The 13,919-nt window shown below is 35.4% G+C and overlaps 1 protein-coding gene across 3 annotated transcripts in view; it reads right to left on the bottom strand.

The window, feature by feature from the left end:
- Window positions 1–13,919, bottom strand: part of LOC129742369 (aquaporin AQPAe.a) — a 219,525-nt gene that overhangs the window by 191,456 nt on the left and 14,150 nt on the right. For all 3 annotated transcript variants that reach the window (XM_055734267.1, XM_055734268.1, XM_055734266.1), the window contains exon 2: window positions 468–764. In XM_055734267.1, the coding sequence (XP_055590242.1) occupies window positions 468–483 (16 nt within the window). In that variant the 5' untranslated portion in view covers window positions 484–764. The remainder of the gene's footprint in view (window positions 1–467; window positions 765–13,919) is intronic.

The raw sequence follows: 13,919 nt of genomic DNA, 5'->3' as shown, positions 1-13,919 counted from the left end.
CATGAAAATTGTCATCATCGTTTTGTAATTATTAAATGATAACTCGATTACATTTTATTATAATAAAAATTTAATAAGTGCTGTATTTCATAATGCTCCATTTGACGGCATTTACTAGCACTACCCGATCACTAAATTGCAACATGTTTATTGATTCAAATTTACTGTTGGATACCTTAAAATTCAATAATTAAGAAAACATAATGGGTTTAGTAGACACGAATGCCACAAGGTGGTAAAGTGTCATAAATAAACCAAAAAAATTGGTTTACGGTCAATTTTGTTACGAACTAAATTTCATTGCATGCTCGTTCAAATCGATGATAGATTATTTAACGCCTACAGTTATCCATTTCTTTTTCAAGATTCTTAGTTATAATAAACTAAAACAATAATTTTCAGAATAATCTAAGCATATGTTTAACTCATATTAAAAAAAAGAAGTTCGCAACTTAATTCAACCTTACCTGCACTCTCGGTCATTTTCGGTTATTTCTCCTTGGGCTCGATCAGCAGTATCTCGAACGTTCACTCCCGCAAGAACAATTTCTCGAGGCCAATCAACTGTGAAGAGCAATTTTCTCGATACGCATAAACGCTTTCAGCTCTCTGCTGTGTTGCTAATTTTCAGCAAAACTTAATCACAATTCACTGTTGCAACGCCCTTAAGTGCAACCAAAAAAGCACTGCACTTGAACACTTTTTCACTGAATTTCACTGAAAGTCGACTCTTCCAAGCTCGAAATTTGATCTGCCGACGTAGACTGTGAAATAGAAATGCAAGAAAAGAAAATGATTAAATCTCCGTAAGATGATATACACTTTAAAACAATGCAATAACAACTGATTATGAAAGAACGATCCCAACATGGGCAAGTTTCCTCATCTGCCGAACGTTTCGTGTGCCCCATAAGCAATTGATAATAGGCATATATGAACGAAATGTTTGAACAGCTTTTTTTTCCTAAGAAGTCTAACAAGAAGTGGTTCACGTGCACCTTTTGAAATGCAATGCATAAGTCGAGCAATAAAACCCCGCCAGCTAAAAGATAAGTTTTTCCACACCGGTCAAATTACAAAGTGGTTCCGAGATCGTCACGTTGAGATGATCAATTTTTGCGATACTGGAACGTGCAAATCTCTCGAATCACAAGCCACTGTTTTCCATCTTCCAATCACCCCGTCTCGTCACAAATTTCGAAATCGCGAACCTCCCACACAGGGCGAAAGTGTGTTTTTTCTTAGTCGAAATATCGATAAGTGGAATAAGTTTGTCACGGTCAAGTAGCGAAAAAGTAGCTAAGCTGTTTATTCGTTTATGGAAGTAGGTAAGCTTGCCGCCTGGATTGGCTACAACAAGTTTGAAGGATTAAATAAGCTCCAGAACAAGCGCCATGTGGTAATCGAGAGATAAGACTAATTCCCGGTGACAATCGAAATAAGTAATCGTTTACTTGTTGGCAGTATGTAATTAATGTGATATTTACAATATGAGCTACTGAAAACTACCTATGGTTACCTATTTTGTAAAAACTGTGTGACGGGGGATAATGTTCGAAAAAAAGAACTCTGGCTGGACCATAACTTTCTAATTTAAGTGACTAATTGTTCATTTGCTTGTTCTCTTTTGCTAAATTGATTTTCCACTCTTGATTTTCTTAAGGCTAGATTCAAAAACTTGATTCAGAACTCGATATTAAATTTGTGTAGCATTTATTCAGATTTCAGGACTATCAGAGTTCCCACCTATCGGGATTTTCACTTGAGATTTCCAACGTCTGAAATGTGAACATGAAATTCAAAAATTGCGATGGAATCTGAATTTTTAATCGATATTTGATTTCGATTCCGGTTTGCCGAAGAAACAGGATGGAGGGTTTTGCAGTTAATTCCCTCATGAGGGTCCAGAAAAGCAAGCGAGGTATTCTACTCTACACTAGAAATTTGAAAATTTTCCTTAATTATTTTTTGAAATTTTCTTGCTTGTTGATGGAAGTTCGTTTCTGAACATTATCTACATTTTAAATAAGATTATACTCATCCCTGAGGTTCTGTATCCAATTTGGGAAATATGTTTTGTAATCGCATAAATTTGGTTTTGCATTTCATTTAAAATCCCATTTAACCTTTTATCTCACCTACCCCATCTAACATTATAAAGTTTCAATAAGCCGATCCAGAATATAAAACGTTGATTTTTTTCACATTTTTTTCAAATTCGCAAGTCGTATGAAAAGTAATAAAAAAAATAATAAATTCAGATTGAAACCCAAAACATTAGAATTAAAATTAAAGGTTCATGGTTGAGAGTCCTAAACAAATTTCAATTTTTGGCTTGTAATGGAAATGCTGATTTAGAATCGAAATTCAAGAATGGTTTTTATTGATACATCAGAGATCGCATTGAAATTCGAAAACAAATATAATAGTCAAATTCTGAGTTCAGCTTTAGAAGAAAGATTTGCAAATAATGTTCAAAATTTAGAGCAGGGACGCAACGAGCGAGGTGGTTAGACCAAGTGGAGTGTGATCTGGATGCCCGAGCAGTTGGAGAACGGTTGTCATAGACCAAGTGAATTGGAGGAATATTGAATTTGGTTATAGTTAGGGACCATTCAAATATTACGTAACGTGTTTAGGGGGAGGGATATAGCAGCTTGTTACGCTTTATGTATTTTGGATAGAACATTTGATAAGAATATGTTACAAGGCTAAGTCGATTTGGGGTCATTTTTGAATTTCTCAAATCCTGGGGTCTAAAAAACTTCGTTTTGGTTCAAAACTCATCCATGATTTTTTGCAGCATTTTTAAGTAACGTTTACATGAGTAAATTTGAACATTTAGGTTTGTATGGGAAAATTGAATATTTTGTAGGGGAGAGTGGGGTATCGTGGGCCATGGGGAAACGTGGGCCTCTTTTAATATTTCAGATGTGTGTTGAGATAAAAATCTCAAACCAACTGTCATTGTCGTCGCTTTGCGTGAGCATATGTTCCTATATGTTGTTGACTGAAATACGCATCATATGCTTCTTTTATTTATCAACTTAAAAAATGTTAGAAAAATTTGCTTACATAATTAAAAAAACACGTCGGTCCACAACACTGTTTTTCAGTACTCGAGCGGTTTATCGGCGTGTTCCTTGGCGAACTTGAGCCGCCTAGCCTTGTTCACCTGTCTGAAAAAAGGTCTTCTCACTGCGATCTTGCTATGGTACTCCTTCGCATGGATGCGACGACGGACAGTACGACGCGATACCGAAAGTTGGAGCTCTTCCTGTATCTGCCGGATCGTCAATTTTGGGGTTTTCTTCACCTCAAGAATGATTTTCTGGTCCGTTCTGGCATCTGTCTTGGGCTTCCGTCCTCATCCCGGGCGATCCACCACCGACCCGTATGTTTTCATCTTCTTCAAGATTTTTGATACCGCTGTCTTGCTGATTTCGTAGTGCTTGGCCATTTCCCGGTGCGTTTGACCGTTATTGACATCACGAACAACCAGTTTCCGGATGGACAACGGAATGGAACCAGAAATTTTTGGGTTTTCCATATTTTACAACTTATTCGATTGTAGACACCTGTTTGAACACTCCAGAGCCAAGCCAGTTGTTTATGAAAAGTCAAAATACACAAAACAAACAAATTCGAGGGCCCTCGCGATGGAAACTTATCGAAATTATATTGATTTTTGATTTGGACCCTTTATTCAGCTCATTATTTTTCTTAAATGATTCAATACTGATGTTATGAAATCGTTTGGTACATTTTTGTACCTGAAAATAATCACATTTTCGTAGGTGATGGAAAGAATTAGAGATTGCGGAAATTGCAGGTTCAAGTCCTGCCGGTGAGCCGTTGTATCTTTTTCGAAAAATTCATGATATTTACGGCTTATGTTCTTTCGTTCTTTGATAGCTCATGTCTCTAATAACCTACGAAAATGTGCTTAAATGTTTTTTTTTTCTATTTGAAAAACTTTCTTTTTTTACCAGCGCAACATTCACAAAAATTGAAAAGAACATAATAAACAATATTTTAAAAATGACTACGATGTGTTTTCGTTGAATTTTAACCAGAAAAATAAAAGAAATGATAAAAAAATAATTTGGACACTTTATTTCGCCCCTTACTGTATACCGGTATTTCGACCGGTGTCGGTGATTCGGAGGTTTTTGCTACCTACCAGTAGCTTACATAACTCGGATAATATAATGCAGGGAAACGATACACATTCATCAATCGAAAACGTTCACTGAAGAAAGTAGTAAGTTGCTATCGAAATACCGGTATATGAACTTTTAATTTACCGTGGTAGAATTAAAAGGAATCTTTCGATTGATTTGATTCAGTTGAATCGTTCAACCAAGTACGCTCACAACACAATAGAACATCATTTCAGTTTTTTTTTTCTGTTGAACCGAGTCATAGTTTTTGTGCCAATTTATAAATTCCTTAAAGGTAATTTTCCGCTGAACGCGAGGTCCCAGCAGTGTCAATTGTCAATTGTGATGTCAATTGAATTTATTGTTTTACAATGCCAAAAGACATGCCCCTTATAAACAGCTAATAACTTATTTGTCTAATAATATAGTAGTCACGGTCTTCGACAGTTTGAGTTAAGTTTTGAACCAAGACGATGCTTTTCAGACCCCATGGTTTGAGAAATTTAAGAATTACACCAAATCGACTCAGCCTAATGTGTTACGTATGCGGAGAGAGGGTTTTGAAAAAGATCGGAAATAGCGTAATTTTTAACGGTCTTTTAATTAAATTTTCATTTATTTGAAATTCAATTACAAAATGATTAAGATGTTCCTTCAAAATCAAATTGTGTTCTTTTTATGACTCTGGATTTCCATGCTTTATAAGTTTATCAATTATATCACTCTTTTTTTTTAATATATTGAATCCTTTATGACCCTTTTCAATGTAGAGAGGGTTTCAAATTATCATAGAAACATTTTTCGTAGCAAAATAACTTTACGGGCCACATTTAGCTCCATTTACCCTACCATGCCAAATTTGGTCTAAGTTTGTAGATTAATTATCGAATTAATATAAAAAATGTAAGGGGTCTCAAACCATCAGAAAAACATGTTTTGTATACAGATACGATTCCATGCCATATACAATTCCATTCTCGAAAAGTTCTCAAGTTATTCGAGACATGGGTAACCCTCTCTTCAGTTTATGTCTTCCTTTTGGCAATAGAACGGGGTCCCAAACCACCAAAGAAACATTTTCTGTACACAAATATGCTCGCATGAAAATTTGTTTTCATTTTCTTGATTAGTTATCGAAATATTTAAGAAATGTACAACTGACCCCCTTCCCACTTTTTATTGTTCCATTGAATGGAGGGAAGGCTCTTAAATCACCGGAGGAACATTTCTTGTGCTCAAATACCCTCTCATGCCAAATATGGCAGCGGATGCTTTTAAATTTGTAGCTCAGCCCCTCTCCCTACCCATGCCCTAACTGTAAGGAGAGATGGATCTCAAATAATCATAGAAACATGACGTGCATTCATTGAAATACACTCCCATGCCAAATTCTGTTCCATTAGCTTGATTGCACGAATATTCCCATATCGTTTTTGGCTTCAAATGCCCTCCCATACCAAATTTGTTTTCATTTGCCCCCTCTTCCGTTCCTATCATCCCACTGGAAGGAGGCAGTGGTATCAAATATTCAAAGTAACTTTCCTCGTACTTAAGTATCCTCCCAAGCCAAGGTTCTATTTTCTGGATGAATTCTCGAGTGATGTCAAAATTGCATGAGAGCACCCTCTCCGTTTGAAATTAAATGGAATAGGGTGGAGTTTGAAATAATCGATGAAATATTTCTCGTCAACCAATACCCTTGCCAATTTTTTTTCCATTTGCTCGATTAGTTCTCGAGTTATGTAAAAAATTTTCCCGTCCCCCATTATTATCTTCACATTGGAAGAAGGGAGGGGTTCCAAATATTCATGGATACATTCCTTGACTTAAAATACCATCTCATGCCTCATTTGGTACCATTTGCTTGGTCAGTTTTCGCGCTATGCAAATGATTTTCTTTTCTTTGAGAAACCCCCTCCCCCCCTTCTAGTGAGAGGTACATAGGAGTATCAAACCATAATAGGAACCTTCCCAGGCCTCAGAAGCACCCACCTGTCAAGTTTCAAGTAAATTGGTTCAGTAATTTTGCGAGTCTTCAGGGAACAGACAGACAGATAAACGTGATTTTTATTTTTTGAAAGTCATCCACAGGATTTTAATTATAGAGTTGATTTTTGATGAAAAATATATTCTGTATTCTTCTAGTAAAACAAACTGCAGGGAGTTCAATATTTTTTGTGAATTGTTTAACATTTGCAGTTGTAGTTCTTTCAAAAGCCAAATTTCAAACTTAAATCTAAAATTTAAGAAGAGAAATCACCGTGAATTTGTTTTATGAAATTAATTTGCAGCTTTATCGGTGAGGGTTAAAGAGTTGAAATGAAAGACGGATAGAAGATCAGAAGAAAATTCTAAGGTGGTGAAAAGAGCAAAGAGCATTTGAAATAGAAGCTTGACCACATACTAAATTCTTTGTTGTTTTTTCAACACAGTTAATTGGTGCGGGACATAGAATTTAGTATGTGGTCAAGCTTCTATTTCAAATGCTCTTCGCTCTTTTCACCACCTTAGAATTTTCTTCTGATCTTCTATCCGTCTTTCATTTCAACTCTTCAACCCTCACCGATAAAGCCGCAAATTAATTTCATTAAATCTAAAACTTGGAATTAATTTGCAATTTTTATCTATAGCATTTATTTTTGAAAATTTTGATTACTTTGAAGGGTTTCGTAAAAAAAACAGTAGGGGAGAGTGGGGATACTTGATCCCCTTTTTTTATTTTCACCATATCTTTTTGGAAAAATTTAGCAACTCGCCGTCTTTGACATTTTCTGACAGCTTATAACTTCTAGTTTCTATGCTCCAAAAATTAGAACGATGCTTGAACCCGTTGATGAACTAGAAGCATTTTCGTGGGAGTAAAAAAATTGCGATTTTTCTGAAGTTAGGGGAGACATGATCCCCTATTGAAAGAGACTTGATCTTTTATTCAGGAAGCCCTAATCCTTGTATAAAAATCAAAGAAAACCCCAAGATAGAATGTTAATTGACTATTTTGGTCATGTTTGTTCTCATTTCACAACTTATAGCAGACATAAGAAGAAAATTCTATAACTTTGTCTCAACGCTAATAACATTGCATACTTAAAGGCGCTATTTTTTATAATTAAGAGAAAAATAATTATTTTTGCTCTTTTCTTCAGACAATTGTTTGGTGAATATTAGTTTTTGGATAAATATTAGTAATTTCGTAATCAGCAATCATAACGATCAATTCAGAAGAAGAATGTGTCATTTGGAAGGGGGATCAATTGTACCCAACTCTAGGGGATCAATTGTACCCATAATCATCATTTTAGAAAACTTTTTCTGAAAAAAGTTGAGAGTTTTCCATAGCTTTGAAAATATGGCATTATGAAGTTCATTTTACGCTCGAACGATTGATACATTGAAACATATATTTTTTTCATAATTTTCTCGTGTAAGGAACTTTTTAAAGTGATGAAAAAAGATCTTCAAGTTACATTTTGTGAAATTTTTTAAACAAAGTTCAATTACTCAAACAATTATTTTGTTAAAATTTTTTAGACTACAAGCATTGTTATTTTGCTCATTTTGGCACATTTTTCTAGAACATTTGATCTTTGTAAGACATTCCAGTTTCGAGATATAGCTAAGGAATCAAGTATCCCCAGGGATCAAGTATCCTCATTAGACTGGCCCATAACAAAAAAAATTCTTATATTCCACGCGGCACCCCCTGGGTTGGTGCTTTTAGGTGAAAAAATGACTTTCTGAAAGTTTCAGGTCATTTGGCAGAAGCACGAGCTGGCGCAAAGGACTTGAAATTTGTATGAGAATTTTCGGAAAAATGTATGAAAAATCGCCATACATTCACTCTTTGTGTTCTAAAATATGTTCCCAGTATGCTAGAAAGCTCAGAATTTCAGGAATTGTAGTTCAGACAATGAAAAACAAGTTTGTAGAAGATTGTGACGCGATACGAGTTGATTCTGATGAGTTATTTGCAATTGAATGTGTGATTGTCGCATTTCTTTGATATAACGTGAACGGTGTATGGGCTAATAATCGCACTAATTTGATCGCATCGTCACACAATGAGAACGAAATACATAAAATTTGTGTCCCCGGCAAAGTTGTAGCTGATTCTATAACAAAAAGTTGCAACTATGCCGAGGACACAAACTTTCTATCTGTTATCTTATGTGTGACAATGCGATCAAGTTATAACTAATAATCCACCAATATACCGTTCACGATATATCGGTGAAATGCGAAAAAAACACACGTTCAATTGCAAATAACTCATCACAGTCAACTCGTATCGCGTCACAATCTTCTACAAACTTGTTTTTCATTATTTGAACTACAATTCCTGAAATTCTGAGCTTTCTAGCATACTGGAAACATACTTTAGAATACAAAGAGTGAAGGTATGCCGTTTTTTCATACATTTTGCTGAAAATCTCCATACAAATTTCAAGTCCTTTGCGCCAGCTCGTGCTTCTGCCAAATGACCTGAAACTTTCAGAAAGTCATTTTTTCACCTAAATGCACCAATCTAGGGGGTGCCGCGTTGAAAACAATGTTGTAAAAATCATTCCATACAAATTTGGGCCAGTCTAATCCTCATTCTCCCCTATCCATCATCCAGTATCTTGATTTTCCTTTGCTGGAATTAAGGACATGCAATTAGAAGCCAGCCATTAGATTTCATAACAAGTATTAAAGGATTAAAATTAATTATTTCGAAATTCGGAATCTGCAGTGCATATAGTCACAAATTTTAAAACTGGAAGCAGGATACGATTTTTTTTTAACATTTAGAATCCAAAACCTTGAACAAAGAATGTAGAATAACAGGAATTAGAAAACCTGCTATTCGATTTCTAAATTCGAAATTTCAAACTTTTTCATCAGCACGCGGGATTCAGAAATCGTAGTCAAAAACTCAGTGCACGCACTCATGAGTTATAGATTTAAAAAAAGTATCTGAATTTAGAATGCAGATTCGAACATAAAACTAGGAAATCCGTTTTTTATGATTTGTTCACCTTATTGCAACATCTGAATTCATCATTCATTTTCCAAGAAACAATATATCTTTTAATTCAAAATTTACAAAAATATTTTCATGAAATCATTGGTTTTATACGTTTTTTAAAACTGCTTTTAGTCCACATTCTATTCAAGTATTAGTTATTGTTTCATTTGCATACGTAAATCCAATACATTAAAACCATTTCAAGATTTTTTAAACTAGAGCTTCCAATCCTATGTTTAAAATACTATCCAATTGTATTACCTAGAAGCTTTTCGACAATTTTATATTATTTATTTGAACAAAAAATTGAGAATTACAAGTGACATAATCATCGGAAAAGGTGCATTCCACCAGAAACAGCCACGTGAAAGAAGGAAGAAAATCAACATTCATATCCTAAAATTATACAGTTTTCACAACTTTTTTCCACAGGAAAACCACTAAATTAGTTAGTTCCACTGGACGGCACTTTTTCTTCACTACAAATCCACGAGGAAAACATCATTACTATGCTAACGGCCTTTGGTGGATAAAAAACGACCTAAACCGTTCGCCCTCAGAAATACATACGACTTCCGGTTAAGGTCCTTTCGCCGACATGTGACTGACCAAAAATTACCCGCGGCGAAATGCACGGAAAACTTCCCTATTCATTTGCACCAAGCTTGACTCCATACTACTTTGCATTCGAAAGTTACGATAGCAGATTTGGGATATACGATTAACCGCATCGGGGTGCTCCAAATGATTGCACGGGAAAGCGAAAGCAAATAACGTTGCACTTTTCCTGAGAGGAAAAGTGGGAAGGGGCAATGGGAAAATTCAAACTACAAATAGGTTCTAATGGTTGGGCTTTGCTAAAGAAGGACGCAAACCGTGAGCTTTTTTCCTTTGCAAAACAGTGCCCTACCGTCTTATAACGAATGGCCTAGACATATTGGTGGATGCACCATGTCGTAAATTTTGCAACACCAAGAGGTCACCGGAACAGAACGAATGCAACGTTGGCTGTTCTGGGGCAAATCCTTCCCTGGCTATGATACTGACAGAGTTAAGTTCCTGCAATTTGCATCTAACACTTCTAAGACGGTTGTCCGGTTCAGTCCCACCAGCTTTATATGGACCCCCAGTAAACTTAGACGGGGAACTTTCTTCGGGAGCCAGCGCGTATAAAAATAGCCTCCGCAAGGTACAAATAAGCTATCCGGCCGGATTATTACTACATATGAACATGTACATGTGCACTGGCACACACTTAGTAGTACTGGTGTATTCCTCCAGAAGCTCCCGGCCATGTGTGTCCATTTCTTTCGCATTCCAACCCGGCACTTTGCAGCTGGGCGGTCAGTTTGGCATCGTTCGGATGAATAGACCTGATATACAGGTAGGTACAAGAACAAGCCTCGGCCCCGCAAAGCAAGTAAACCTACAATTGTACATATCAGGCACGTATTAAGATCAGCCATAAATCAACCTACTTTCTTCTGGACAGCCCCATCAAGTGGATGCGCAAATGATCGAGCGACCATGGACTATGTCTTGCATAGTCCATGACGATGGCACTGCTATTCTGTATTAATTAGCTTGAAGTCACTTAAGAAAAAAAACTTAAATAATATTCCAGTCTATTAGAAACAAGCTTATACACTAGACTGAGTCGATTTGAGGTCATTTTGGAATTCCTCAAACCCTGGGGTCTAAAAAGCTTCGTCTTGGTCCAAAACTCATCCATGATTTTTTGCACAATTTTTAAATAACGTTTACATGAGTAAATTTGAACTTTTAGGTTTGTATGGGAAAAATGAATATTTTGTACTGAAAAATCAACATCACTTTTGTTTCGTCTGTGGAATCGAGCCAGCTGAAGGTTTTTGTGCCAATTTATAAAATTCCTTAAGGAAATTTTCCGCTGAACAACTTTGTCGAAGACCGTAACTTCGTATCTTATTAGGAAAAAAAAAGTTATTAGGTTAAGGTTGCCAGATTTTTTTCCACTCCCATCCGGGCCTAGCAATTCCGGGTATTTTTTCAAAAAAACCTGGCAAAATCCGGACATGGATTTAAATTTTTCAAATCCAAAAACCGGGCAAAAACCGGGCAAAATTTCGGTGTTATTATATTTAAAAGCAAACAACTAAAAGGTCTAAAAAGCTTTTGATTCTGATTCAAACCTTATCCTTGATTTTTTGCAGATTTTTTAAGTTACGTTTACATGAGTAAATTTAAACTTTCTGTTTTGCATGGAAAAATTGAATATTTTGTACTGAAAAATCAACATCATTTTTGGTTTTTTTTCTTCTGTGGAACCAAGCCTGATGATAGTTTTTGTGAAAATTTATAAATTCTTCAAAGGAAATTTTCCGGCGAACAACTTTGTTAAAGACCTTAACTTCGTATATTAAAAGGCAAAAAAGTTATAAGTTTTTTAACATGTGTGTGTCTTTTGGCATTGAAAAACAATAAATTCAATTGCCATCACTGCTGGGTGCCTAGCGAAGTATTGCATGACTACTTTTCATGCAATACTTCGTTAGGCACAAGCAGTGATGTCAATTCAATTTATTGTTTTTCAATGCCAAAAGACATACACCTGTAAAAGCTTATAACTTTTTTGCCTTTTAAGATTAAGTTAAAGTCTTTGACAAAGTTGTTCAGAGGAAAATTACTTTTAGAGAATTTATAAATTGGCACAAAATCCATCAGCAGTCAAGTCCGTGTAGTCGATAGGAGGAAAGGAAGTGCAGCACATGTGAAGATTTGTTTGGCGGAGATCGGCTGTACGCCATCTCTCCACGAATCTCACGCTGAGTGTTTGGGGATAAGGGTAATGTGGCATAGAAATCACGTTGGTAAGCGATGTGTAAACGAAAAATGAATGCTCCTAAGCTCTTGAAAGTTTCTTTATGAAACTCCTATCGTGTAACAGTTTTTAAAACTTTAGTACCTTTTATATTTTTAAATTTTAAGACCTTTCAACGATTCCTCTAGTCTAGTTTTTGAATTCATTTTAATCGTGAATACTACTTCTTGAAAAGTTTTGATAAACCTCGAGAACATCGAGCTTCTTTATCACTATTTATAAGAGGGGCATTGTATTAAAAACTGCATTTTCCTACGGTCAGTATCCATTTTACCTATCTTGACATAATTTTGCATGTCTTCTTCTTCTTCTTCTTTTACCAACATAGCCAAAACATGTAAGCATCCTGGAAAATGAAAAGACTTGCGTCCTTCATTTTTCTTTTCAACATTATCTCTGTTACATAAAACATGCATTGCAGAGATAACTACGGCCAGGCCAACCATGTGGTAATTGCCGCAAAAGATTCTGGAGCAAGGGGAGGAAATAAGCGTGGAGTTCCCTACCAAACGCTTCATATGGATTACTTAAATACCTACAGCACAATTTGAAAATAGCTACACTAATCTAATGACAATGTGTATAAGGAAAATAACGTTTAATATAGTAGAAATGGTTTGATCTCACCAAATAAGTTTTGGAAGTTTTCGACTAGAAAACTTTTCCTCTAGTCCGGAGCAGCTGGCTTTAAAATTCCTTCCGAAACTCCCCAACTAGGATTCAGCATGCCGAAACAAAGTACGAACCACTCCGGGAACAACCACTAGGCACTTAATCTATCATGTTCCACTGTTTAATTTAAAAATTTCTAGTTTTATTGTAATTTAATTTAAAAAAAATTATGGACGAAAACAAAAACGCTTGCGATGCCCAAAAATCATGGCTTACTCCTTAGATCTTAACCAGTTAATTGACATAATTTTGCATGTAATTACAAAAATGCAAAACATATGCTGAAGTTTGTTGGTAATTGTTGAGAAATATTTTAATCATTTTTTTAAATATTTTGTAAAACAGTGAGTTGGGAGCACGGATATCATTTAAGTTTTCTTTCTAAGGTATTGGTATTTTCGAATGATAGGCATCTTTTAAATTAAACAACACTGGTTTAAAAATGAAAAAAATCGGACCAGCAAAATCGACTCACACATTTATAGATCCTGACCAAAGAAATTCAATGGTGAACTCAAATTTTGCAGATCACGTTAAGTATTAAGTATAGTTGGCATTCATGTTTTAAAGACTTTCCCAATCGCAATAACATTTTTAGATATTTTCACCATACAAATCTAACCTTAAATTTCAATTTTATTTTAACACGCAACAAACGCAATTGAATTCCTGAGATCAAAATCCACATAACTGGATTAATTCAACTCTGTTTAAAAATTTATGTTGAAGTTGAAGATAATTCAATATACTGATTTTAGAATGAAAATATTCCATCGAATAGATTGGAACGGGCTCACCAAACCAAGATAATAAGATTTATTTTCATCTAGTCCTGTATAGTCTCTTTCTTGGTGCTTTTTGTTGATCGTTTGGATGACGCTTCGTTTGCCAGGAGCCAGTTTCATAAAGTGTTGCAGCGTTATGGCCCAGATAATTAAAAACAGGTACACTTCTTGAGAGAATTTTTTTAATCTTCATATCCGTATTGATTCTATGATTCGGTTCTGCGTTTTCAATGCTAAAGGCCTTCAAAATGAAATAAGGAAACTTTCGCGGAGCTGTCATAAACACAACCGGTCTCTATTTATCCTCATGGTCAAATCCCATATCCCATATCCCATCATACTGTACAATAAGAGCAAGTTCACTCGTGTTGGGAAATAGTGGTAGAAATTCTGACACTATTGATAAATTTTGAAAATTGTACCCTGCGAAAATG

Source organism: Uranotaenia lowii, chromosome 2 (genome assembly GCF_029784155.1).
Source record: "Uranotaenia lowii strain MFRU-FL chromosome 2, ASM2978415v1, whole genome shotgun sequence".
Taxonomy (NCBI): Eukaryota; Metazoa; Arthropoda; class Insecta; order Diptera; family Culicidae; genus Uranotaenia; species Uranotaenia lowii.
Note: the sequence above shows the minus strand (reverse complement) of the source record. Positions and strands in the feature narration are given on the sequence as shown.